At 55.6% G+C, this 27,464-nt stretch overlaps 1 protein-coding gene across 1 annotated transcript in view; it reads right to left on the reverse strand.

Moving 5' to 3' along the window:
* The window catches only part of IGF2BP1 (insulin like growth factor 2 mRNA binding protein 1), a 34,773-nt gene extending 7,384 nt beyond the window's left edge, over positions 1–27,389 (reverse strand). Inside the window, exons 1-14 of the mRNA XM_017837086.1 lie at positions 27,113–27,389; positions 26,011–26,071; positions 6,749–6,797; positions 6,206–6,257; positions 5,194–5,257; positions 3,938–4,219; positions 3,199–3,333; positions 2,893–3,015; positions 2,286–2,421; positions 2,079–2,201; positions 1,670–1,786; positions 1,451–1,525; positions 1,019–1,150; positions 799–912 (exon numbers count right to left, since the gene is read on the reverse strand). Coding sequence (XP_017692575.1) covers positions 799–912; positions 1,019–1,150; positions 1,451–1,525; positions 1,670–1,786; positions 2,079–2,201; positions 2,286–2,421; positions 2,893–3,015; positions 3,199–3,333; positions 3,938–4,219; positions 5,194–5,257; positions 6,206–6,257; positions 6,749–6,797; positions 26,011–26,071; positions 27,113–27,287 — 1,638 coding nt within the window. The 5' untranslated portion in view covers positions 27,288–27,389. The remainder of the gene's footprint in view (positions 1–798; positions 913–1,018; positions 1,151–1,450; positions 1,526–1,669; positions 1,787–2,078; positions 2,202–2,285; positions 2,422–2,892; positions 3,016–3,198; positions 3,334–3,937; positions 4,220–5,193; positions 5,258–6,205; positions 6,258–6,748; positions 6,798–26,010; positions 26,072–27,112) is intronic.
* Between the last annotated feature and the right edge of the window lie 75 nt (positions 27,390–27,464).

The raw sequence follows: 27,464 nt of genomic DNA on the forward strand, positions 1-27,464 counted from the left end.
CCTGGACCTGTTGGCCACACTGTTCCTGAGCCAGGCCAGGATCCATTGGCCCTCTTGGCCACCTGGGCACACTCTGGCTGGGTTGGCAGGGACCGCAGGGATTGGTCACTCCCATAGGCAGGGGTACCTTTGCCAGCCCAGGTTGCTCCAAGTTCCAGCCTGGAACACTCCCAGGGATGGGGCAGCCACAGCTTTTCTGGGAAATCTGTTCCAGCCCCTCCCCACCCTCACAGGGAAGAATTTCCTCCCAACATCCCATCTATCCCTGCCCTCTGGCAATTTGAAGCCATTCCACTTCCTCCAGGTCCCTGTCAGCTCCTTCAGGTCCTGGAAGGCCACGATTAGGTCACTCTGAAACTTCTCTTTTCCAGACTGAACAATCCTAATTCTCCCAGATTTTCCTCACAGGAGAAGAAAGGGGGAAGTTGGAGGGAAAACCCCAGAGGCACCAAGACCTCAGGAATGAGGGAGACATTTACAGTGCTCAGCTGGGCTGGGCGACAGCTCCTGGAAATGGCTCCTGGAAATCCCTTCCTGTCCTATTTTTAGGGGTTTTTTTCCCTCCAGAATTCGGGTTTGGGAGGTCACACTCTGTGTGTGCTCCCACTCCCACAGCTCTCCCTGCTCCCCACCATCCCACGTGGCAGAAGGCACAGCTCCCACAAACACCCCCACAAACACCCCCGGCCAGGCGTGGGGAAAACTCCCACGGGAGGATACCCCGGGATGGACAGGCTGGAGAACCCCCCGGGGCAGAGCAGGGGCTCCGGGGCCGTGGCCGGGGCTCTGGGGCCGTACCTGGCTGGCGTAGAAGTGCCCGATGATCTTCACGATGACCTGCTCGTTCTCGTCAGGGGTCTGGTCCCGCGGCACCACCACCTCGGCTGCCGTCAGGTTCTGCAGCTCGTTGACCTGCGGGGAAGGGGTAAAAAAAAAGGGGATGAGTCCTTCTGTGAAATCCCATCCATCCCCCCAGGAATCCCGTCCCGGGGCTGTCCCATCCCCCGGCCCAGCTCACGGTCTTGCCGCCTTTGCCGATGACCCTTCCCGCGGCCGAGGCGGGCACACGGATGTGCGTCTCCAGCTTCACCTCCTCCTTCGGCCCGAAGAAGTTCTCCTCCTTCAGCTTCCCGTAAATCCTGCCCTGTGCCTGTGGAAGGGGTGGAGCACGGAGTCAGGCACCACCCAAAAATGTCCCACCCCTGCATGTCCCCCCCAGCTCAGTGAGCTCCATCCCCGGGACCCGGGCTGGGACAGCATCCCACAAAATCCCAGTTCCTTGGAGTTTCCAGCCAGCTCAGCCCCCGGGAGGGCTGATCCCGGGTTTACCCGGCTGCACACGGGGGGGCTTGACATGGGGGTCACCACCCTGCTCCTCCCTTCCCAGCTGCCCAGGGCGGCACAGAGGGACCCCCCAAATCCCCCAGGGTGTTGGCAGCACGGGGAGAACCTTGAACTGGGCTTCTGGAGGGCCCGTGATGACGACCATGCGCACTTTGGAGTCCGGCGTCTCCGGAGGGGCGATCTGGAGAGGGACACAGACACGGGGTGACATCGCAGCGTCGGCCCCCGGCCCCGCTGAGGTGTTTTGGGTGGGTTTCCCGGGAGAAACGCTCCCTCTCTTGGGGAGGTGGTGGCGGAGGGCGGGTCCCCCCCAGGGCAGCCCTACCTTGATGGAGGCACTTGCGAACCGGGAGAGCTGCTTGATGTGCTGGCCCTTCTTGCCGATGATGGCCCCGACCGCCTGGGCGGGGATGAACACGTGCACTGTCTCCTGCTCCGGGGGCTGCAGGGATGGCAGGGAGGGCTCAGTGTCACCACTCGGGGCTCAGTGTCACCCTTCAAGCCCCGAGTGACACCCACAGTGCTCCCAAGGGCACAGGGCTGAGCCACCAGCAGACCCCGTGGGAGCCAAGCGCCTTCTCAAGAGATTAAGGGCCCAGACCCCGCTCCCACGCTGGAGCTGCCGGCAGCAGGGAATGCTGAAGGCTTGCTGGGCATCCCACAGCTCTTCTCCATGCGGGAGACAGCCCTGAGCTGGAAGCAGGAGCGGTTGGAGCTGCCCAGGGATCACCTACCATGAAGGAGCTGTATGGGGCGGCCCCCGAGACGCTGCTGGGTGGTGGAGGCACCGCGTTGGAGGAGGCAGGGAAGAGGCCGACAGCAGCCAGGTTAAGGCCAGGGATGAGGTGGGACTGTAACTGAGGAGAGAAGAGGGTGTTACCTTTGTCAGGGCATCAGCCCAGAGGGCTCCCGGCAGCCGGGGGAGGAGGGAGCCCACTCACACTCATGGCAGCCACGTCGTTCTCGTAGGCTTCCCTCACTTTCTTCATGATCTCCTGCTCTGCCTTGCAGCAGTTCTCGATGGAGCCCTTCACCGTGATGGTCCTTTCGGGGTTGTACAGGGTCAGGTCCTGCAAGCTGGTGGGAAGGAGTGTCAGCACCGAGACCCTGCTCCATCAGGACCTCCAGCCCTTCCAAGGGGTCCCACCGAGGTGCTGGGGACACGGGGGGCCACTGCCACGCTCAGAGCAGGGCCCAGCACCATGGTTTGCACTGGGAAGTCCACTCTGCCTTCCCCAAAAACGGGATTTAAGAGTAAAACTCCGGTCCTGGCCATCAAACCAGCCTGGGCTGAGCTCTACAGCCCTGAAGGGGTGGGAGGAGACACTGATGGGGTGGTGAGGGGACACGGAAGGGATGGAGAGGGGACACCAGAGGGGACACCAGAGGGATGGGGAGGGGAATACAGAAAATATAACACCAAGGTTTTTCCAGAGAGCTCTGGGCACTAAAGCATCTCTGCCCACTCATCCCCTGCCTCCTCCCCGTCCTGCCCCGGGCTGTGGAAGTTCTGCCCTGGTTCCCCCCCAAAGGGAACAGGAGCCTTACGACGAGATGGTGATTTTGGTCTCCGTGTCCTGCTCCACCTTCTTCAGGTTCCGCCCCTCCTTGCCGATCAGGCGCCCCACGAAGTTGTTGTGGGCCAAGATTTTCAGAGGCACTTCGTCAGCCCTTGAGAGAGGAACGGGGGGAAAACCCAACATGAAGGACCAGGGCAGCCAGAAGAGGAGGGGTTTGGTGCAGAGGGATGAGGGAAGCTGGAATCCCACTGCCTGGAGTCCCCCAGGACAAAGCTCCTGCCCCTGTGGGAGCAGCACAGAGCCCAGGGAAGGGACACACGAGGGAAATCCTCACGTCTTGGTGTCCTTCGCCTCCTTCTGCATGATCTCCAGGATCATCTTGCAGGCAGCAGAGCAGCCCTCGGGGGTGGAGTGGATGCTGATGGCTTTTTCTGCGGCCCCCGCGTTTTCTTTCCTGTGCACGTCGATCCTGGAAGGGCGGGACGGGAGCTGGGAAGCAGCTCCGTGGCTTCCCGAGGCCGGGAACACCGGCTGCTCCGCTCCCCCTGCAAACCTGGAGCTCACACCCCGCTCTGGGGTTACATTTGCACCCAGGGAAGGCAGGAGGGGCGAATCCTGGCTCGACATTCCCCGTGGATGCAGAGCTCAGGAACTCCGATCCCCCCATTCCAAATAAGGCACCAGCATCTATTTATTTTAAGCCGCAGGAGTGATTAAGGGGTGGAACAGGCACGTGTCTGGGGACGGGGTGGGCTGTCCATCACCCCACATCCCAGATAAGGCCTTGGGGGACCAGAGCCGTGGCCAACACGAGCTCAGGGGCCAAACCCTCGAGCACAGGGGGGGAGTTCAACAAATCCGGGTTAAAGGAGCCTGGCTGAGCCCCACCCCAGCCCTGGCAGAGGGAGATTCCGAGGGAAGAACAGCCAGAGAGCCTGGCTGGGGCAGGGAATGGGGAGGTGGCTCCTGGACACACAGCCCTGCACCCCAAACAACCCATTTCCCAAAAAAAAAAACCCCAAACCAGCATCTTAATCACTGTGAGAGCAACAAGGGTGGGAGAAGGGACTCACTTGGACTGGGTCTGCTTGGTGATGTTCCTGATGGTGGCCCCTTCCTTGCCGATGATGGCCCCCACGTACTGGGTGGGCACCAGCAGCCGCAGGGGGATGTCCACGGGCTGCTGCTTGACCGGAGCCCCCGCGGAGACGGGGGAGCCCTGTCGGGGGGCCCCTCGGGCCCCAAAACCCCCCCGGCGCCCGTTCTCCGGCCCCGGCACCGACTGCTCGTCCGGGATGTAGGAGACCTTGAGCGCGTGGTTCTCCAGCTGGTGCCCGTTCAGCTTCATGATGGCTCTGGGAAGGGAGGAAGGGTTGGGGTCCCGGTCCCTCCCGGGGTGCAGGTCCCCCCTGGGATGCAGGTCCCCCCTGGGATGAGCTCAACCCCAAACCAAACCTTCCCTGGTGCGGGAACACCCCCAGCGCTGGGAGGACCTGGCACCCAGAGGGACTTTGGATGAGCCCAAATATCCCGAGGGAAACCCCCCCAGGTGAAGGAGGCAAGAACGGGACTGTGCAAGGAGCGATTCCCACATCCCCTGCACGTCGTGGGTTTTGCCCGGTGCCTCGAATCCCTCTCCCGGCAGGAATCCGGGGGTGCAGGGGCCGAAAGCTGTCGGTAGATGGGGCTGGCAGCAAGAGCAAGGCCGGGGGTTTGTTTGGTCACGGCTCTCCCGCAGCTCCGGGAAACCTCCCCGGCTCCAGAGCGCGGTCGGGGACTCACAACTCTTGCAAAAAACACCCCAAATTAACCGAAAAACACAAAACCCAAAAAACCTAAAACTTGCTGAACCGAGATTTTTCCCTGCAGGGCATGAAGGAACCAGGGAAAGACGCTGGATGAAGCCCGTGCATCCCTGGGGGAGGAGAAAGCAGGGAAGGGAGCTGCGAGCCTCCCTTTGACAGAGAGAACACGCGTGCTGCCAGGTCTCTGGTCTGATGTTTGGTCTCATCACTGCCTTTTCTGGAGGCACAACTCCTGAAATCACGGAAGCCCAAGGAAATCTCCGCTTTTGCTCGAGCAAAAAGTTACAGTTTTACACTCTGAACCTACAAGAGAAGCCCAAAAAACTTGGAAATCCATCTGAAGGTGAAGGAAAATAAACCAGAGCGCAGGGGTGTCCGCAAAGATTTGCCGCATTTTTAGCCAGAATTTAGGAATCTGGGGGTAATCTGGCTCACAGCACGGGAAGTCCGGTTTTCTGCAAGCAGGGAAGGGGCCAGAGCTGTGGCAGGGAGGGCAGAATTCCCGAGGGACGGGGGGCACTCACTGCCTGGTCTGCTCCCGGTTGGCGTAGGTGACGTTGACCACGGCGGTCTCACTGTCCGTGTTCACTGCGGGCGAGAGAGGCAGGAGCTGGAGAGGCAGCACAAAACCAAGGACCAGAGCCCTCCCAAAAAAGCTCAGAGACCCTCAGACGAGCCCCTGCTTGGATAAATCCCCTCTGGGGGATTTGCCAACAGTTTTTTCCCTGGGGGGAGAGGAGCATCCAGAGGCTCAGACCCACCCTGGGCACCGCAGACCCTCCTGGTTGTTCAGAGGATGCTGATCCACCCTGGGCACTGCAGACCCTCCTGGTTGTTGTATCCAGAGGCTCAGACCCACCCTGGGCACTGCAGACCCTCCTGGTTGTTGTATCCAGAGGCTCAGACCCACCCTGGGCACTGCAGACCCTCCTGGTTGTTGTATCCAGAGGCTCAGACCCACCCTGGGCACCGCAGACCCTCCTGGTTGTTCAGAGGATGCTGACCCACCCCTGTGCTCTGTGGCAAAGCCACCAAACCAACTCCACCCCAGCCCTCTCTGGAGCCCGGGGACAATCCCAGGAGCTCCTCCAAGCCCCCCTTTCCGTTTCCAAGCAGGTTGTGGTAACTCCATTCCCATTAAACATCCCGGGGGCGACATTAAACCTCTTCCCTGGAGTGATCAGCGGCAGAGGCTGAGATAAAATCTGCTGAGCAGAGCCAGAGAGCCCCCGGTGCCTCGGGAGAGCATCCGGCACCTTCCCAGAGCGCTGGGAATGATGCTGACCCAGCGCCCGGTGTGGGAACAGCCACTTGTGCTGCCCCCAAACCCACCCCACAGACTCATCTTTGGGAAAACAGGGAACACACACACACAAAAAAATGCCTCAGCAACCAGGCTGAGACCTCTTGACATCCTCAGCCTGCTGACAAAGGGAAAACCACGTGTCCATCCTCCCCCATCCCCCCAAAAAAAAGAAAAAGATCCGGGGCAGAAAATTAAACCCCCAAACTCAGCTTTTCCTCCCGCAGCCTCACCTTGCTCGCAGTTCTCCACGGTGCCGTACTGGGCCAGCAAACCATCCAAAACCTGCGAGAGGCAGAGGGGGGAAAACAAACCCGCTTTACCCCGGGATTGTCAGGGCTGATCAGGGGGACGCAACCCATCCCTACGAGAGGCAGCTGTCTGGTCATTAAGATTTCACAAGCAATTAGATGAGGGAAGCTCCTGCCTGCCCCAGGACGCTGGACCAAGGGGCCTCGGAGCCAGCGGGGGGGGAAAAGAGAGTCAGGGAAAAGTCCCAGCAGGCAGCGGGAAGAAAGGATCCATTTTGTTCCCTGTACAATAGATAAATCATAAAACCCGGGTATTAATGGGGATTTTTGGTGGTGTCGCTTACGTCGCTTCTATCCCTCGGTTTTACTCCTGTAATGGGAGAGAAACAAGCAACGGGCTTGGATAATTAGACCCAATTAATGACAAAGGAAAGGAAACACTGACTTTAATCCCAAGTACAGAAACCTGGAGGGGGGGAATTAGGCCCTAAATCTGATCCGGTCCTGCCCGCTCGCCCCTCTTACCTCCCATCGCAGCTGGGGGGGGATGTTCCGGATTTGGATTTTCCGGCTCCTGAAATGAAGGAGAAGTGATTAAAAAGCGGATTTAGGGGCCGAAGTGTGTCCATCCTGGGGCACGTTGGTGGATCTGCCCGAGCTTTGTGTCTCCCTGCATTTCCAGGGATTCTGGTGGCTCCGGGCTAATCACACCCAGCCCGGCCGGGGGTGGGTTTGTGCTGGAGGTTCTCCCAGAAGAAAATTCCCAACTATCCCCCCCCAAACCTTTGGCACTAGGAAGAGCCCCAATGGCTGGAAAGGCAGAGGCTGTTCCCAGATTAAACAGAAAGATTAGAAAGCAAACAGGGAGCTGTGCCTTCCCTCAGCAGAGGGATGAGCCCTGGGATAACGGGAGCATCCCTCCCACATCCCAAAACCCAGCTGAGGGTCTGGATGGGCTCCGAGGGGAACCAAGGCATGGACAACCCGGCTCCTTCCCCCGGGATGGGCTCAGGTTGCTTCTCCACTCACATTTTCGGCTCTTCCCAACCTCACTTTTCCCAAAATAGAAACTCTTTTTATAATCCCGGTGCCAGGTTTGCCCCGGGGGTGTCGTTTCCCCCCTGACCCCCCTCGGAGCAGCTGCTGGAGACAGCTGAGAACAGCCCTGGGATCATCCCGTGGGATCATCCCGTGGGATCATCCCGTGGCACCCGCACCCACTGGACACCCCAAATCCCCCCCAAAATCCCCCCTTTAGGTGCCCACAGATGCAGCTTTGTGCTGCCAACAGTGTCAGCCCCCCAGGGATGGCTGCTACCCCTCCCTGGCCTCTTTTTTTTGGGGGGGAATAGCCAAAACTCCTGGTTTTTCAGATGCCTAAAGAAAAGGAAGATAAATGTCACAGCCACGGCAGGCAGCTCCATGTGGGGTAAACACCCTCAGACCCCAACACAGACCCAGCTTTGAATCCAAAGGGTGAATAAACACGGGAAATAATCCAAAGAAAAGGGATAAAATGAGGTTCTGGGTCATTATTTTCTAATCACACAACTTCAGCTCGCCTGTCCATGAGGAGAAATCATCCAGCGTGGAACGGCCCAAAGCCATCCCTGTGACTGAGGATAAGGATTCCTCCTCATCCCCCTCACCCTGCAAGGTGAAAGCAGCTGCCTCGAGCACCCCCTCACACATCAAAACCCCCCAAAAAGGCCTGGCCAGTTGGTTTCCAACAAAACCAGAAGTGACATTTCCCCAAGACACCGAAGATTTCCCAAAGGTTCAGACCGGAGGGAGGGAAGGGTTGGGTTTGGGGGGGTTCTCCCCTCTAAAATTCAAAACAAAGCTCAAAAAAAAAAAGAGATTTTCCAGCTCAGCCACAGGGGAGGCTCTGAAACACCAATTTTGTCGTTGCTACAGATGCAAACCAGGTGGATGAGGAAAAAGAAACCAACCCAACCCTCCAAATCCCAGCATGTCCGGGGGTGGGGGGAGGGAACTGCAGGAAGGAAAGGGGGAATACGAGGCTCTGAAACCAGATCCCTCCTTTCCAGGCTAATCCCCATCCCAAACCCAACCAGAGAGAGAGAGATTAAGAAATTCAGAATGCGAGGAATGTCGGAGTCCAGGGAGGGTCAAAGGGATTGGAAGTGACAGAGGAAGCCCCGGAGGTCTCCCCACCGCCCACCCCTGCCACGGAAACTTCTCCGGATTGCTGGGAGCATCTGCCTGGGCAGCGCACGTGCTCGGCACGGACGTGACCGGAATCCAACGTGCCATGGAGAGAAAAGAGCCATTTATGGCCTCGCCAATCCCCCCCTCCCCGATTCTGCTGGTGGCAGCTCCCCCCCGAAAAATCAAATTAATTAAGGGAAGCGGCGGAATTCCCTTTCCGAGAGGAATGGGTGTGGGAAGAGCATCACCTGGGTCCGGGGGCGCCACGGCGCTGTCACTAATATGTTAATTAACCAGAATTCCTCCCATCAGGGCCGTTCCACCGGGATTATTTGCCTCCGTGGCTGATGGATGTTAAATCCCCGCGGAGGGAGAGACGGGTCTGTCATCAGCACAGCGAGGTGAGCGGAGCAGAGCGGGGCAGGATCCCACGGAATCCCGGGATGAGACAACGCTCCCGACCCAGCTCCAGCGGCGCCCGTCGTGCCACGGGGACGGCGGGATCGGGGCCACATCCAGGACCCTTTGGGGAGCTCTGGAGTTGCCCCACAGAGGGTGGGAAGCTCCCACTCCGCCGAGCTGGGATCCGGAGCTGGGATCTGGCTCCACCGGAGCGGCGTGGTGGGAATGACAGAGGAAGTCATGAATAAATAAACTCCTCTCTCTGCTCTGCCAGGAGCGGGTCCTGCCGGCTTGGAACGCCGTCGGATCTGCTCCCCGAGTAAATAACTCCGTGCCACGGCGATTCCCTGGGTTTTTATTCCCTGGGTTTCTATTCACGAGGTGCCAAAGGCGGGAGCTCCTCCCTCCCGCTGAACTCCGCTCGCCCGACCTCGGCTGCCAGCCAGGGCTGGCGCCCGTGCCCTTCCCACGGGCAGCGGCTCCGGAGCAGCCCCAGCTCGTGGGAGAAGGTGGGAGCTCTGCTGGGTGCTGCTCACCTCACACCAAAGGCGGGAGTCTCCCAGATCCTCGGGATGAGCCGGAACGGACGGATCGACCCGGTACAAAAATTGCCTGTTTGCCAATTGCCAATGTGGGCAGTTCCTGCACGTGCCGGCGACTCTTTGAGTAAAAACACTAAAGGGGGAGGAAAGGGGAGGGTGAAGAGCTGGAGGAACGTACGGGGGGAGGAATTGTGTGTCCTGGGGATGGATCCCGGTGTCACCATCCTCCTGCTCCGCACTGACGGTGCCGTTTGGGATAACAGCCCTTCAACACCCCACTGACTCCATCCCTCAACCTGGAAAACCTGCCAGCACACCCAGCGGCCCTGAGTGGTTCTCCTGCAGGACCAGGAGGCAAAGTGAGACCTTTGGAATCTCCTGGAACTCCATAAACCCTCCATGGCCCTGGGCTGGGCTCTCTGAGGGGGAAAACCCCCCCATCCTGATGCGCCCGGAGAACAGGAGGCTGCAACAGGTTCCATGTCATGGAGCTGCACACAGATGAGCCTTCGGGTCAGTCCCTCGTTATCCCCGAGCTCTGGGAGCAGCAGGATGTGCTCCATCCAAGGCTTTCCTCGGATTTCCCTCCAGCCAGCTCTTCAAAGAGCTCGACACACCCCCAGGTTAAACCTCACTGTGGGGAAAGCCAAGAGAGACGGAGTGAAGTGACTTGGAGCAACAGGCAGAACCCAGGAGAGCAGCCAAGGATCCTGCAGATCCCGGGAACTGCGGAGATTCCTCACCCTCCAGGATGTGCCTGTTGGTGCCATGTGGATCAAACCCAGGGAGGATCAGGAAGAGCCTCCTTTCCAGAAGGGAGACACCGAGGGGCAATGGGAAGAGACAGCAAAGGAAAGGTTTGTGGGTTCAGAGAATTCCCACTGCTGGTGTCTGACAGCCCTGGGGCAGCTGGAATGTTCCTGAGGCTCCCAGAGCCCTCCCAGCCCTCATCCCTGGAGCTGAGCACCCTCCTCACATCAGGACCAACAAACAGGAACCTCCACGGAAACCCCGATCACCAGGGAGGCAGAACCACCATGAACACTCCAAATTGGGTCTGGGGGTTTGTTTTCGTTCAGATTTTGATTTTTCAGTCCCTCTGGGAGACATCCAAGCCTGGATTCAGCCCTCGGGATCCCCCCTTCCCTCGGCCCTGGACGCATCCGCAGGGATCGCCTTCCAGAGGGTGGCCGGAGCCTCCCACTTAATTAAGAATCCGCTGGTAATTCCCTGGAGTGGCCTGGCACGGCGGTGGTGGTGGCAGGGACCCAAGAAAGGGGCACCAGCCCGCCAGGAGCAGGGAGCCTGGCCGGGATCCAGAGGGAGGCCGGGATCGGCCGCCGGGAGCCGGAGCCGACGGAGAAGCGGCACCGGCACATCCCGAACACACAGGAGGGTTCCCTTCCCTCTGCTCCAGCCCCACGGGGCCTTCTCGGGGTGACACTTTGGGGACAGAGCCCACCCTCATCCATCCCACATCCCTGGCTCCGGTGAGGAGCTCCAGGGGAATTCCCATCGTCTCTTCCCAACAAAGCTTTGGCTGCACATCCCGGATGAGGCAGGAGCTGCTCTGCCCAGCCTGGAAAGCTGGAGAGAGGAGCTGGATGCCACTGGCAGGGTCAGGATAAAACCTGTGCCTCTCCATCACACCCCAGGGATGTGCCTCAGGGAGCCTCAGGGAGCAGGCTTGGGGTTGGGGTTGTTTTCCCTGTGGGATTTGACCTGGAGCATCACCAGCACCGGCATCACAGAGGCAGCTGGAAGGATCAGGGTGGAGGAGGATCAGGGTGGAGGAGGATCAGGGTGGAGGAGGATCAGGGTGGAGGAGGATCAGGGTGGAGGAGGATCAGGGTGAAGGGTTTGGGGTGCTCAGGTCACCCCAACTATTGCCTTTGGAGCTTTTAGCCCCAGACAAAATTCCCTGTGATCCACAGGGAATATCCACACCCCCTGCACTCCCCACACACGGGGCTCCACAAGGCCCATATTTAGGGAGCAACAACCACCCCCAACTGACCCCAGAAGCCCAACACCCGTGGGTGGCTGTCCCAGCAGGTATCCCTGCAGGTTGCCTTCCTCTTCCCACACCAGCCCCTGTTTTACTGGGATAACTGGATTTTTCTTCAGCCAGGAGCTGATTTAGGGAATGTCCGACAGGGAAAGAATCACAGAGGGAGCTGCTGGTCCTCTGCCCCCTGTGGCTCTGCACTGGGGTGTCAGGAACAGCTCCAGAGCCTCACACCCCCCGGCACAGCCCGTGGGATGTTGGCTCTGGCATTTCCCGTTTATCCAACACCTCCTGGACCTTCTCCACCCTCTCCACGTGTTCAGAGGTGACCAAAGGCACCGAGGTGCTGAGGGACCAAGCAGAGCCAAGCCCTGGGCTCTCCCCAAACTCATCCCCCAACCCCATGGCAGGGGAAGGACACCCAAAACCAGGGACAGGGGGAGGGGGGGACCTTCCAGCACGGATCATCAAGGATGGCTCTGCAATCACATGCAAATGGGATGCAAATTGGGGGGCTGGAAACACAGAGCATCCCTGATTCAATTAACAGCATTTCATTTATCTAGTTAGGCTTTGATTCAGGAAAAGCACTTAATCCTGTGCTTAATGCCTTGTTGTTGTTGTTTTGTTGTTGTTTTTTAATGTTTCAAACATTTTTAAATGGGAAAACGCGGTTGCTAAGACACAAACGTTGCCAGGGGGACTCGGAGGAAACTTGTAGCAGGAATTACTTGCTCTTCCCTTATAATTTCATAGGCTTTCCATTTGCTGGTGGGAATATTATCCCTGAACTCCCTTCACTGACAAGGAAACAAAAGCACAAGGGAGGAGGTGCCTGCTGGGATGTCACCAGATCCCAGGACGGGATCCCCACTCGGACAGGATCTGCTCTACCACTTCATCCATGATTTGCCACCTTTTCCTTGCCCTCTGAGCCAACACATCCCTTGGCTTCCCCCCCTGCCATCAGTTTTGTGCTGTTAAACCCCCCAACACACGGAATTCCCAACAAGGTCCTTGCTGGAAACACACAACATCAAGGCAGGAAAAAAAAAACTCCACATTCCAAATCCACCGGATGATGCTCGAGCAAGGATCCGAATTCCCTCCTCAGATTCCTGAATTCCCTCCTGGTTACCAAAGTTTGAGTCATACCAAAGCAGAGAGAAATACTTAAATATCTGATTTTTTTTCCCCTGAATCCAGAGCTCCTGGCTCAGCTCCTCACGAGCTCCAGGTTGAACTTCCAGAGCCTTTGTGGTCTGGAAGAAAACCCTCCATGAGGGAATGGGGAGAAACCATGGAAAAGTCTTCCCCTGAGCTTGCAAAGAGCTCGAAAGCAGAGCTCTGAGATTTGGAGGCATCACATTTGTCTTGGGCTTTAACACCTCAAGGACGAGCACCAGGAATATTCAGTTTAAACACACAAGTTAAAAAATGCAGACCTGGCCTTAAATTTTCTCCAGGTCAGGGGCTGAGCCCTAAATTAAGGGCATTTTAAGAGCACTGGATTTTCTGGCAGGTCACCTCTGCCTTCTCCTGGCCGTGCTCCCCATCACCAGTCCGACCACCTCAGCTCCCACATCCCTCTGGTACCCCTGTTTTCACCCCTGAAGCTGCTGATTGAGGTAATTTGGGCTAAAAACTGGGCTGTGACGTGGGGGGTAGGTCCCAGGGAGCAAGAAAAAAATGGAAAAAAAACCACCAAAAAGCCCCCAAATATGCTACAGTTGAGAAGGATCCGGGAGGGATGGAACAGGAAAAAAGAGATGATCATCCCTTTTTTCTTGTCCTGAAAATGGAGCCAGCTCAGGAAACACCAGTTAAACCACGAGTTTTCCTTATCTCCCATAAAGGAAAAGCAAAAGTCTCCCAGAAAACCATCTCCCTGCCTCCAAAACACCTTTTGGCACCAGAGCTCAACGTCACCAGTGCCACAAGCTCTTAAACCCCTGGAAAAGCATCCTGGGTTATTCTGAGCTGCCAAACTCCTTCCTTCCATCCCCAGAGACCTGCTGGAAATATCCCGTGGTCCCATCCCTGGGATTGTCCAAGGACAAAGGGGATGAGCCTTGGAGCAACCTGGGCTGGTGGAAGGTGTGAGGTGGAACGAGAGGAGCTCTAAGGTCCCTCCCGATCCAAACCATCCTGGGAATTCCACAATATCCCAAAGCTTCCCAAAGAAACAACTCCACGGCCACGGCACCGGTGGTTGGGGGTCACTGGGGGGGTCTGGAGGGTCCCAGTGCCCGTGTGACAGCAAAGGCAGAGCTGCAGGGTGGCTGATGGGAGAGAGGGAGAGAGGGTTGGGCGTGGAATGAAGGGAAGAGGAGGCTGAGAAAAGAATATGCAAATGTGGGTAATGATGAGATTAAAGCAGCAGCAGCAGAAAGGAGAGGGGGAAAGCGGGCTCATGTCTGGGAGAAAGGAGCCAGGAGGCCCCTCTTGAGGGCAACAAGCCAACAAAGACTTGGGATTCTGGCAGTTGGAGGGACACAGGGGCGAAGTGGCCACGGGATTTTGGAGAAGCCCCATCCCCAGGGGGCTCAGACAGAGCAGCTCCCCCGGGCTGGGGCGTCCCTGGCAAAGCAGCACAATGTGATTGATCCTTCCCACCCATCAGCTCGGCAACCAGAACCTGATCAGGGGCAACCAGAACCTGATCGGGGGCTAATCAATCTGGCTAATTGGTTTCTCCCCATTAGCTCGTTCTCAGAACTTCTCTGTACACTGAGCAGCACCTCTGAGCATCATTTCTGATTAGCACCTCTGAGAACTGAGGAGGGTTTCGTGCAGGACTCACAAGAAGGAGCTGCCCGTGAACATCCCCTGGAAAGCCCTTGGGAACTCAGTCCTGCTTTCAGAGGAGCTGCTGCATCCCAGGAGCAGAGGGAAGGGTCAGGCTGATGCTCAAAGCCAGGAAAATGTTCTGCCTCACATTCCCTCCTTCCTTTAAACTGCTGTGCCCTTTCCCTTCCTGATTTTCCCCACTGATCCTGAGGAGATGGAGCCGGCACAGAGCACACACAACATCCACCCAAAGTGACAACCTGAGAGAAGCCAACACCTCGGTGCTTCAAAAGATTCACCCAGAAACCTCCCAGAAAGAAATCTCCCAGAAAGAAATCTCCCAGAAAGAAATCTCCCAGAAAGAAATCTCCCAGAAAGAAATCTCCCAGAAAGAAATCTCCCAGAAACCTCCCAAACAACCTTTCTCCTCCCCTTGCCCAGAGGACGACTCCAGCCACCCCCCAGACCCCTGCAGTCCATCCTTGCCACAGTCAACACACCAAGGATCTGTGGCCAGGACAAGATTCCCGGTCAGGAACAGGGAGGGAACAAACGAATGAGTTTCGGACAACGCCCCCATTTTGAGTTATCTCCCCGTTCTGATTTGCTGATGAGTTGCCACAGGTTGGAAAAGCTCTTCCTGATGCTCTGAACGTGCCCCAAAGCCAAGCCCAGCTAAAGCCCCAACCCCAGATCCCAGCAGGACGAGCTGCCACCGACAGATTTCTCACCAGTTCCCTCCCAGTCACCTCCAGCCCAGGCCACAGCGCTGAGGGATCCCCATCCCTTAAGGAAAACCTCAAATTCCAGCTCTCAAACCGACCTTAATCCAACCTGGCCCCCGAGAGGCACTTCCTGGACCAGGAAAACATCGTGTTTGAAAGTTCCTCCCAGCCCATGACGTGTGGAGGGGCGGCAGAAGTGGGATTTGTTCCTGTCCCATCTTCCCACCGTGGCCCTCACAGCACTCCCAGTCCATCGTTCCAGAGCTCAGCACCACCAAACAAACTCCAAGGGGTTTTTTTCCCCCCCTCTCCACCCCCGATGCCAACATGAAAACCTGAATAAAAGCACACACAGGACAAAGACCACTCTGCTTTTTGGGGCGTTCCTCACGTTTCCCTTCGCCCGCCGGGGCCGACCCTGAGCAGGGAAGGTCCCAAAGGTGAATTCTCAGCCCCAGACACAGGAGGTGTCCCACCCACCAGGTGTCCTGCCCTCCTCCCCAAACCCAACAGAGCCTGAAACAGAAGTGGGATGGTGGGAAACCCACGGCAGGGTCACAGCAGCTCCTGCTCTCCCCTGCTCCTTCCTCAGGGTGAGGGGGATGAGGTGCCACCCCTGAACCCCTCACCCCCTTCTCTCTGCCATGGGGGCACCTCCACCCTCCCCCAGTGCCCAGGGCACGTTTCTAACTGGTTTCCAGCAGCTCTGGTGGCTTTGAGACAAGTCCAGGCTTTGCCAGTGGAGCTTCAGGCAGGTCCCAGAGAGCTGGTGGAGCCCCAGACCCCGTCAGCACACGCCTTTGGGTGGGTCCTACAGCGCCCTGATTTCCCAATAATTAAACACCACTATCAGGGTGAGTGACAGGTGTCACTCAGAGACATTTCATGTGATTCTGCAGGCAGAAAGTGGGCAGAGACTCCTTTATTCTGTATTTCCAGCCCCCTGGGCAGTGGGGTCCCTCACAAACCCCGTGGGTTTGGAGCACTCGGAGCAGGGAAATTCAGGGGGAATCGTTAAAGCCAAGGGAAGCTGCCAGGATAAAGTCCCCAGACAGCTTCCCACGCACAAGGTGCCAGCACAAGGAGCAGGAAACAAAACTGGTTGTGACTTTGGAGGGTTCTCCTGATGGAGGTCTGTGCCAGGAGGAGGAGGAGGAGGGGGGGGATGCACAAGGACCAGCGGCACCAAGTCTGTTTTAAGCCAGATCAGGTTGAACCAGTGCAGTGATCACAGGCAGACAAACCCTCCCGGATCAAAAGCAGACTCATAAAGGGAGAACCCAGAAGTTACAACACTGATTATGCTCCTTCTGAACTTAATTCCAGGGTGGAGACCCTTTTCCCAAAGCTCAAGTTAGAACCCGTGGTGCCGCTGCCAGTCCTCCCCGTGGGGCTGGGGAGGTGGCAGGGTGGGGCTCAGACCCCCCAGCAGCTCAGGCTGGGAGCAGGATGCTCGTCCCCATCGCTTCAGGCACCAATCCCAGCCCAGATCCCAGCCAGGAGCTCCCAGATCCCTTTCCATCCCTGGAGTGGGCACAGACCGGCAGCGGGTTTGGTGTCACAGGCAACACCAGCACAGATTTTAAACAGCAGAACCAAGTTCTTCACCAAATCTGGTGGAAGCCAAACTTGTTTTCTCCTTCATTTCCCCTCCAGGAGGAGACGAGGGCAAAGCAAAACTCTTCCAAGGTGACACAACTGAGCGTTTTCACGGAAAAACGAGAAATTCAAGTTTCTCCCGCTGAGCCCACAAAAATCACCCCTGGGGGGCAGGAGGGAAGATGCCAATGAACCCCCCTTGGACAGCCTGGCCAAGGACACCCACAGCTCCTCCTTCAGCTTCTGCTCAGCTTTGGGAGGGGGTCAAACCCCCTTCATCCCACAGCAGCTGGACCAGCAGCAGAGGAGGTGCAAAGTCTCCCAAAAGCCCCGTTTGTTAGTTTGGGGTCGGGCTTTTCAGCAAAGGGGTCAGGAATGAGAGAAGGAAAAGGCTGAGGCTCGGGTAGGACAGGGAAGGAGCTGCAAAACAGCAAAAACGGGGCTGTTCTACTCCACTGCCAGTGACCAGTGGGGATGAAGCAAAGGCATTTAAAGCCACCACGGCTCTGACCTGGGGAACACGGAAAACCAACCCAAACACACCCTGAATAAACTCAACTCGGCATTAGGGAAATCCAGCCCAAAGCTGCCCAAATATCCCGATTTTTTTCCATCCTCAGGGAATTCCCCTCAGCCGTGCCCGTGCCCTCCCTCCCCTGTGCCTTCCCTGGACCCTCCCAGTGCCAAGTTTTCCTGGCACGGACGGAGGGCAGAGAAAGGAGCTTCCAAAGGAGCTCCCGAAGCATCGGGAGGAAACCAAACACGAAATTTCCACCCGGCAAACATTCCTGGCTGGGGGTGCACAGGAGTGACACAGGAGTGACAAAGGGGAAGCCCTTCAGCCCAGGCAGAGCTTTTAAAGGGTCACAAACATCCTCCCTCCCTCCACAAGTGTCACCCATAAAAGTCGGAGCCCTCCTGTGTCTCCACCCGAGCGGGAGAGGAGAGGAGGCTGCGGGATGTCAGGGGAACGTGGTGCATTATTGGCTCAGCTGTAACTGAGCACCAAACAAGGACTATATAAAGTTCACATAAAGTTGTATATTTAGGCTGCAGTTCAGCACATGCCTCACTTCAGCAGCCAGGCAGCCCCGCTCGCTCCAGACGGACGGTCCCGGTGCCGCCAGCACATCCCTGGGAATCCTCGGGAATCCCAGCCCGAAAGCACAACATTTATGGGAGATTCTTGGCTCCTCCTGAAATTACACCCCGAACAACCCTGTAAAAACCTGCAGCAGCCACGGGCTCTTCCCCCTCGGAGGGATCAGGGCTCCCTTGCAGTGATTTAGTGCTGCTTTGATCCGTCTGGGAGACGATTTTATCTGCCCAAAAGGAGATCCCAAAACACACCTGAATGTCTTCAGAGTAAACATACACACTCATATATATCTATATCTATCTATCTATCTATCTATATATACATACACACAAGTGACCACCCACTCAGGTGGTCGAGTCTGCTTGGCTGTGATCAGTAATGACCACGGAATAATTGGGATAAGATTGACAGTCCTGGAACCACAAAGTTCATCCCACCCCGGTCCCGGTCCCGTTCCCCAGCCCCTCACAGGTAAGTGCTGCCCCAGTCTGTGATACCTCAACACAGGTGTTGTTTAACTGCACCAACACAGCCAGAAGCTCTGATCCCACACCTTTGGATCGTGCGGGAGTTGAAGCAAAGCCAGAGCTTTGCAGGTGATAAACTCCAGAGAGAACGTGGAGCCTGAAGGGAGAACGGAGCATTTCGGGCTTCACTGAGTGCCCCCCTCACCGACCTGCCCCTCATTCTGCCCCTCACCCACAGCTCCCAACCCTGAGCACTCCAGAAATCCCCCAACAGTCGGACAAACTCGTCACAAGCTCCAAACGCGACTCCCGGTGCAGCAAAGGGGAAAAGTGGGGGACAAGTGACTGCCCTGGATCCCCCGGGCTGTGCCCCCCTGGCATCCCCCCTCCCTGGGGCAGCAGGAGCAGGACCAGCTGAAACCTCCCCGTGTGAGCTGCCTGATCCAAATCTCCAGGACCCAGCAGGAACCCCGACAGTCGGAGTTTTCCAGGCGCGCTCAGCGCGTCGGGAAATGGAGCTTTGACTTGGACGCTTCGATCCGAGTTGGGAAGAACCGGCTCCAACTGGGGGTGAAAACCTGGCCCTGGGAGCCTTTTTGGTTGGTTTTTTTTTCATGCTACTCCCTTTGATTTGGCTCTGGCTCACAATTCCCCCGGCTCCTCCGCGCTCCGATCCGGGAAGCTGCTCCCCCAGGATCTCCCTCAGCCTTGGAAAAAATAAAGGAAACTGCGGCGGGACCTTCGTGGTCGGAGTCAAAACTTCCCCCTTTTTGTGCCAACCCATTTCCCTGGAACCTCAAGTGCTGTTTACACACGGCCATGCCCCCGGACCGTGCGGGATGAATCCCACTGTGCCCGTGGAGCTCTGCCAGCTCCCGGCGCCGCTCCCGCCCGGATCGCAGGTGGAGCGTGTCCGGAGCATCCCAAACCCCACCTGGCGCCGCATCCCGAAAAACAACGCGTGGAGCGAGTTCCGCCGGGACACCCCACGGGCCGGGGGGGTGTTTTCCCAAACTCCCAACGGACCAGATCATTCCAGTAGCCGGGAAAGTGTGAAATTTCAGCCCTGCCCATGTCAGGGCTCCCGAGTGTCGGTTACAATAAAATAAATGACCCATTTCCTGACGGATCGAGGGCTCCTCTGAGACCAACAGAGTTTTTGTCTTTGTTTAGTTTCTCCTATTTTTTTTCCCTCCCCAGGAGGAAGGCTGGGCTCTCCTGTTCACTCCTATTCACTCCTGTGCTCTCCCGCTCTCTCCTGTGCCCTCCTGCTCCCTCTCACCAGGAGCTGAGAATGCAGGAGGGATGCTCCCGCTCCGCTGTTGCTCCCATCCCATCCCCATGGACGTTCCCTGCTCCCTCCCCACTGAGCTCCCAGCTCCTGACCCCTCATCTCCCAACAAAGTGTCTCCCTGCCCCGCAGGTTTTATGGGTTTCCTCAGGGAAGGTCCCAAGCAGGGGCTGTAAAGGCAGCTGGAGCCAGACTGGACTCAGCCCAGGGATGAGGAAGGGTTTCCCAAAACCACTTCCCAACGCACACAGACCACCCGGGTACCCCAAAGCTGCCCCTTGGAACAGGAACCAGCACCCAAAACACAGCTTGGCTCACTTCAGAGGCTGCCAAAACAAAGCCAAACCCCAAAGGAAGGGGACACGAGGCAGGCACTGCTCCCTGTGGGATGGGATATGAGGCAGGCACTGCTCCATATGGGATGGGGACACGAGGCAGGCACTGATCCCTGTGGGATGGGACACGGGACAGGCACTGCTCCCTGTGGGAAGGGCTGGCAGGATCCAGCAATGGGCTGCAGGACCCCAACCCTCCCAAGACCCTTCCCAGAAAGCCCCATCCACTGCCCAGAGGAGAAAACCAGGTGGGTTCCAGTTAAAGTACCATTTTCTTTTAAACCTCCAGACAAACCCATGGGGATTTTCCAGCCCCTTCTGGAGCAGCTCCGACACTGGATGTGAACCAGTGTGGGACTGGTTCCCACCCCACTCCAGTGGGTTATTCCATCAAAACCAGGGAACACACACCGGGTTTAAGGAAACCAGCTTAAAACAACATCTCAAATTCCCTTTCCCAGAACTTCCCAGGGAACCCCAGCGGAGCAGCCGAGGGAAAAGAAACCTCCTGCTCTGCCCCGGGACACCTGCCCTGGGCTGGGGCAGGACTGGGCTGGGAAGGGACTTCCCAAGGTCACATCGGCCAACCCAGAGCTCCCCCAGCCCATTCCCACCCCGGGGACATGGATCCAGGAGAACATCTCCTGGTTCACCGGGAAACACGCAGGGATGAGGAGACGGACGGAGCCACGGACGGAGCCACGGACGGAGCCACGGACGGAGCCACGGACGGAGCCACGGACACCCCCCAGAGCTGTCACAGAAACAAGGAAAACCTTCCAGCCAAGCCCCCTGCAGCCCCCCAGCTCCAAAACCTCCAGGAAAAACTGGGGGCAAACCCCAGGAAAGGTTTCTGAGCTGAGTTCCCTGAAGGATCCCCCTGGTAAGGAGCCGAGGAGCTGGGAGGGCGCTGGGACAACATTCCCAGGGGACTGGGCTTCTCCTGTCCTCAAATACAGCTTTCCCTCTGGAAAGAAACCTTCCTGGTGAGCAGATTGTTCCCCAGATCCTCCCTGTGCTTGTCCCTGGAGCAGCCCAAAGCCACCCCGGGACAGAACCCCCGTCCCCTCACTGAGGATTTTCCTCCCGTGCCGCCCGTTTTCCCAGATTTTTTGAACTTGGCTGGGAATTGCGTTTCCCCCTCCTGCAGCTCCTCAGTGCTGAACCCTCCCGGGTCCTTTCCACGTTCCCAAGCGGGCAGGATGAGAATTCCCAGGTGCACAAGGACTCAAAGCCACGGGGAAGGGAGAACGGGCAGACCTTGGGAACTCCTTCTCCTCCCAGTCCCTTCCCAACACCCCCCGGGTTTTCGGGATCTGTCTCCCAGCTGGGAACCCACAAACCCCCCCACAGCAGCGCTGCCCAGGAGTGGGTGGTTCAGGAGCACACGTCCTCAGCTGAGCTTTTAAATCCCAGAGAATTTTCACCCAAAACTCTCGAAAAGCTCCCCTTGGGTGCAAAAACAAAAAAAAATCAACAAAAAAACAAACCCAAACCAGAAAAGTCTCCGTAAACATCTTTAAAAGGCTTTTTTTCCCCCAACAGAAACCTGCAACCTCCAGGTTCCAGCTCCTGGATTCTTTGTTTTCTCCGACTCCCCTGCTCAGTTTTTGGGAAGGGTTTCCCCCCACCTTGGGCTTTAAGGTAAAATCTGCCAAATTCTGCCATTTCTCCCCATAAAAACCCTTCTATAAAACCAGTGGCATCGTTAAAAGAAACAGAAATAAACCCCCATTTTCTGCTGCATCAGAGGCACCTTCTGTCCCCACATCCAGCAACTCCAGGAGGCAGCAGAAAGGTGGGAACTGGTGACCCCAGCAGGGAGAAAGAGCTGGAAAAGGAGCTGCAAACCCCTCGTCCAACCTTGGCCTGAACTCTCCCCCCAAAAAAAATAAAAACCCTCCCAAAAACTCTGGAAAACATTAACAGAGTTGGGGGTTTGAGCTGGAGGGGGCAGAAATCTCCTTTTTATTTTATTTTTATTTTTTTTTTTATTTAAATTCTGGCAGGTCTCAATTTTCAAAGCGAGAACTTTAACCCCAACTCCCCCCAGGTCTCTGTTTGCTTATTTTTTAACCTAAAAAGGCAAATATCGGAACAAATTCAACTGGGGAAGTGGGTCCAGTCCCTGCAGCTGCCACTGAGGTTCGATAAATTAAATTATTTATCCTTTTCTGCGTTTAAAAATCAAATTCCTCCTCCTGTGGCTTCAAAACTACAAAGTTTTTGGTGAAATTGGGCTTTTTTTCTGTGTATTTGCCATGTTTCCCACACGGAAAAAGGGGAAATAAAGGCATTTTTCTCACTTCAGGCTGTACAGGGATAAATTTATTCTTTCTCCCAGAGATCCTAAAATCGATTTAATTATCTCAGGTTTAAACTCCGTGGATGAAATTTGCTGACAAATTACCAATGACTAACTGAATTACTTTTTCCCCCCCCCCCCTCTACTTTTTTAACAGGAAATCATCAAACCCTACGAAATTCCAAAGGATTCCAGTTCTCAGAGGTGTAAAACCAGGAGCAGCTCCAAAGTGGGGGCTCAGGGAAATAAAGCAACGAAAAATTCTGAGTTTATAACCCTTTTTGTTCATCAGAATTCTGAGTTTATGACCCCTTTTTGCTCACCAAAAACTCCAGTTTCCAAGCCCTGCCCTAAAAACAGGGGTGTTGTTATTTTTTTTTAAACCGTATTAAAACTCACAAATCAACTTTGTTTTGAGGGGAAAACAGGGATTTTTAGACCTGATTAAAAGCAAATTTTATCTCAACACCCAAGACTTTTTCTCTCATGTGGAAAAGAACTCTCCCACTTCTTTTTTAAGTTCCTTTTCCAGCTAATCCAACCACCACGAGGGAAAGAGGCACGTTTTTGGATTAATAGTGACAAATAAAGAAATCACCCTCCCCCAAAATCCGAACATATTTCGTTAAGAACAATTAATTGCAGGGTTTTCCCCGGGCAAAAAGGAGGTTTTTCTGATGGGAAAACACTGATTTGAAGCAAAAACCAGGGGGGGGGGAAAAAAGCCACTTTTAAATTCCTCCATCACTTTCCTGCACCACATCAACGACGTTAAACAACATTAATGACAATTAAAATAATTAACATTAACCCCCGATGTGCTGGGGGAGGATCCCTGCTCAAACCCCCCCAGAATTCCCACTCTCTGGGTCCTTCTCAGCCCAAATCCCTCTTTTTTTTTTGGTTTTTTCCCCTCCCCAAATGCCCGGGTTTCATTCTGGTTTCATTCCCTCTGCTCGACTCACTTCCACATTCCTCAGATTTGGAATGTCTGCTTGATGGATTCTCTCTTTTCCCCCCTCCTTCCTCCCCCTTCCCCTCCTTCATTCATTCCTTTGACCCCCTCGAATTCCCAGTTCCAACCCCCTCCCCCAAACCCAAAACTTCAAAAAAAAAAACCCCAAAAACCCCCACAAATCATCTTTTTCCCTTCAAAAATCTTTTTTTTTTTGTTGGGTTTTCTGTTTCTTTTTTTTTTAACCTTTCAAAGGATAAAACGAAACGATTTTGAAGCTTTTTGTTTTTTTTCCAACTCAAAAAAAAAATAAAAAAGTTCCTCCCGGTTTTTCTGACAACAAAACCGAAGCACGAACAGCTCCCCAACAGCAACAAGGTGTCTCAAACGGATACAAACTAACCTTAAAACTCGGGTTTGTTCCTCAAGTCACACATTTCTCAGCGTTCATCAATATTTTTTTTTACTTCTACAGTATTTTGCTAAAATGGTCCCCCCCAGTCATGAAGATAATTTGTAGCTTTAAGTGTGATTTGAAGAATTACTGTAAATAAAAGCCACTAAATCAATTTATTCTTTTTGCTGCCACACAAACCAACGGCTTTTTTTTTTTTTTTTTTGGTGCCATTTTAACCCATTCAGTGGGGTTTTTTTAATTATTTTTCTACGCTGGGTTTAGGAACAGGAGAGATTTTTAAAGAGGGCAAAGGAAAGATTTCCTTGCAAAACTTAATTCCTAAACACATCGATTAATTAAACCCACCCAGATTAGGTTTTCTCCACATCCCCCTTTACACCTTCAACCAGAAGGAAAAACAAACAAACAAACAAAAAAAAACCAACTTTTTTTTTTTTTGTTTGCTTTTTTTTTAATAGAAATTAACTGGGAAGTGCAACATTGCTCCTGACTTGTTTTCCCACATTTTTAAAGGAGGAAAAAAAAAAAATTAATGTCAGGTTTGAGGAGGGGAGGGAGGGGGAGGTTGTTTGCTTTAGATCCCACCAACCCCATCTGATTTTGTCCTCCCTTAATTAACCATTTCCTGTTCTCTGTGCCTTCAAACTGGAAAATCCAGTCTGGAAAACAAGCAGAAATGGGGAGGGGGAAAAAAAAACAAAAAGAAGGATTTTAAAAAAAAAAAAAAGGCGTTTTTAGGGCAACGTCTCAACCCTTATCGGGAGGGGGGCGAGAATCCCCCGAATTACCCCCAAAAAACTCCTCGGGAGCCACCAACCTGCCGAGTTCACCCAGAGCTGCCAAAAAGTTGCGTTTTGGCCGCTCGGAAACACAAATCCCTTCCCGAGGGTGGGACCGAAGGCACCGCGGGCGATGGAGGGACGGGGGGACCCCCCTGAGCCCCCCCGGACCCCAAAAACCCCCCGGGGCGAAGGGGGGCAAAAGCGGCTCCTGCGGCTTTAAAAGCAGCACCCGGCGGGGGGGGAGGTCATTTTAACCCCCCACCCCCCCAAAAAAGGGGATTTTTCGGCTAAAATCGTTTCTGAGGAAGCTCCAGGAGGAAAGAAAAAAAAAAGAATCCAAGATTCCACCGAAACCTCGCAAAGTTTCCCCGCCCCGGGACGTCTTTAAACCGGAGACACCCGAGGAAATATTCCCGTTTTCGGCGAATTTCTCCCCCACGTGCTCTCGGAAGGACGAAAATCCGCTCCCCCTCACCCACCACCTCCCGGTTTTCCGGCGGCACCAAGGGATGAAAACAAAATATGGGGTTTTCCTCGGGTTTTTTCAAGTGTTGTTGTGTCGCTCTCCAGGGCGGACTCGCCTCCCCAACACACCCCCCATTCATTGCGAGCGACAAGGAATCCATCCCCGGCCACGAGGCGCCCCCAAAAACCAAATAATAACCCTCAAAGCCCATCAGATATCGGGCCGGGGATGATTCCGCGGATTTGGGATCGCCTCTGGGGTCAGCCCCTTGCCGGGCCGGGGGGTGCCAAGTTTGGAAGAGAGGCCAAGGGGGCTGAGCCCAAAAACGGGCTCCGGGTGTGGGGATGGGGAGGGGGCGGCCCAGGGCTGGGGGGCTCGGGAGGAATTTTGGGAAGGGAGGGATTTTGGGAAGGGGGGGTCGGCTTCGCCTCCTCCCCGCGCCCCAGCCCCGGAGCTGCCGCCCCGTCACGTGGCGCCGGGTTTGGGCTGCGCGATCCAACGTGGAGCGGTCGGGAATGGGGCTGGGGGAGCCCTCGGCTCCAGCGGGGCTGGGAACGGGGGGGGGAATCCCCGGGATAAACCCCCCCGATCCCGATCCCGATCCCCCGGCGGCTCATCCCGGAGCCGGGGAGGGCCCCGCGTCCCGCCCGGCCCGGCAACAACAAAGGGCCAAAGGAGCCGGGGCTGGGCTGGGCGAGGCCGGCGGGAGAGGCCGCCCCGCAGGTAGACGGGAAGCCCCAAAAAGGGGCAGTTCTCGCCCCAAAATCCAAGTGGCGGGAGCCAGGCCAGCTCCCCGCGCCGCCGAGGCTTTAAATCCCTGCCCAGCACGGCACGGCGAGCCCAGCCCCATGTTGTTTTCATTCTTCTCTTCTAAGTCCTCCCCAACCAACCTCAGCAAAATTCACTTTTTTTTTTTTTTAAATTAAAAAAAAAAAATCTCCTTTTTTTTTTTTTAAAAAATTTCACAGTTCTCTTCTTCAAAAAAAAACAAAAAAGGTTTCACCCCTTTCACAGCACAGGAGCCAAGAGAGGCTGGGAAATTCTTCCAGTGCCACAAGTTTGAAAATCCCAACCCAAACCGCCCCAGCCATCCATCCATCACCTTGGACGAGCGAGGGGAAGGGGGGGGGATAATCATTTAACCATTTCTTTTTTTTTTTTTTTAAATAAAAAAAACTTAACAGATGAAGTTTTCTTCTAAATTAATTACTTAATTAAACCTCGAGCCCCAGAACTGCCTCTCGCCTGGCTGGGGACGTCTCTGAACCCAAACCACCACCACCAGCTCTTCATTTTACATGCACATATTTAGGTATAATTTATTTTTTTTTTGCCTCCATTATATCGTGTGAATTTTTTTTTTTTTCGCCCTCCCCGACAGAAATCCCAAAACGATAAGAATAATAAAAACAAATCAAAACGCTGCGTTACCTTTGCTTTTTAGGGACTGAGTGCTCGATCTCTAGCTGTTTTCCATGAAGCTCCACTTTTCCTAAAAACAAAATGTGTCTGTTTTTGAAAATCTGGGTGGAGTGGGCAGAAAGCTTTGGATAACACGCGGTCACGTGAAACCTCCCAATTTAATCCAAATTACGACCAACTACGCACAAACACGTTTCCCGATTCCTTTACAAGTGTGTTTTATTAAATGTAAGCCTGGCTTCGAGTGGGAAGCGGTGGGAGGGAGTGGTGAGCCTGGACAATGTTCCTCAGGAATATTTAATTCCTTAGTTCACCCTGCTTGGAGCGAAAGAAAACGAGGAATAACGTTCTGAGCCCAATTTTTCTCTTTCATTTAAATCCCCCTTCTTTAAACCCGACGAGAAAGTCCTCGGAGCAGATTTCCTTCCCCGCGCCCCCCCCCCATTAAAAGGCTCAAAAATCGTAACTCCATGGCAGGAATGGATTTCTCCTGGAAAATGGAGTGGGTTTCCTCGCTGCCGGGTTATTCTAACGATTTTTAATCTGTTTTTCGGAGGGGGGGAAGAAGATGGGAAGAGCCCGGCGGGAGGAGCCTGGGCGGAGGGGGCGAAGGAGGGGAGGGGGGGTGTGGAAATATCCAAAATTCAAATATTTTTAAAAATTCTCCGCTTCCCGGGGAGCTTTTTCTCTCCCTGCTCGCAGCATGGCGACCTTCGCGCTCCTCCACACATCACATGCCCCAGGAAACCCAGTTCGAAATCAAAATGGCCAAAGTCCCGACCCCCCCCTCCCGAGCCGCGACGGGACCCCCGCGACCCGCGGGGAGGGCGGGGGGACCCACGGGGGGGCCGCGAGTGGGTTCGGGGGCCGCTCGTTCTCTTCCCCCCCCCCCTTTTCCCCACGCTGCTCGCTGGTTTGGGTTTTGGGGGTTTTTTCCCTCTGTTTTTGGAGGGGACCAAAAGCGGGGTCGCGGCTCCGACCCCGACGGGACCGGGGAGCGCCCGATTTTTGGGGGGAGCCACGGCGAGGGGGGGGGGAGGCGAGCTCTGCGGGAAGGGGGAGAGGAGGAAGAGGGCGGGGAGGGGGAGGAAGGCGAGATAAGGCGGCTCACCCGAAAAAGTTTCGATGGCTTTCATGGCCCACTGCTCGTCGGGGCAGTCCACAAAGGCATAGCCCGACTTGACGAGGAACTGCCCGCTGAAGGAGATCTTGTGGTCGTTAAAGACTTTCTCCAAGTCGGCCGGAGTCACGTTCTCGTTGAGGTTGCCGATGTAGAGCTTGTTCATGGTGGCGGCGAGGGGGCGGCGGCGGCCGGGCCGGGGAGGGGGGCGGCGGTGCCGGGGCTCGGGGCCGGGGGGGCTCCGCCGTGTCGCCCGCGCCGTCGAGCTCCGGCCGCGCTCTGCCGCCCCGAGCCGGGCCGGGGGCTGGGCTGGGCGGCTCCGCTTCACCCCCCGCCGCCACCA

The sequence above is a fragment of the Lepidothrix coronata genome, unplaced genomic scaffold, assembly GCF_001604755.1.
Source record: "Lepidothrix coronata isolate B3197 unplaced genomic scaffold, Lepidothrix_coronata-1.0 Scaffold291, whole genome shotgun sequence".
Taxonomy (NCBI): Eukaryota; Metazoa; Chordata; class Aves; order Passeriformes; family Pipridae; genus Lepidothrix; species Lepidothrix coronata.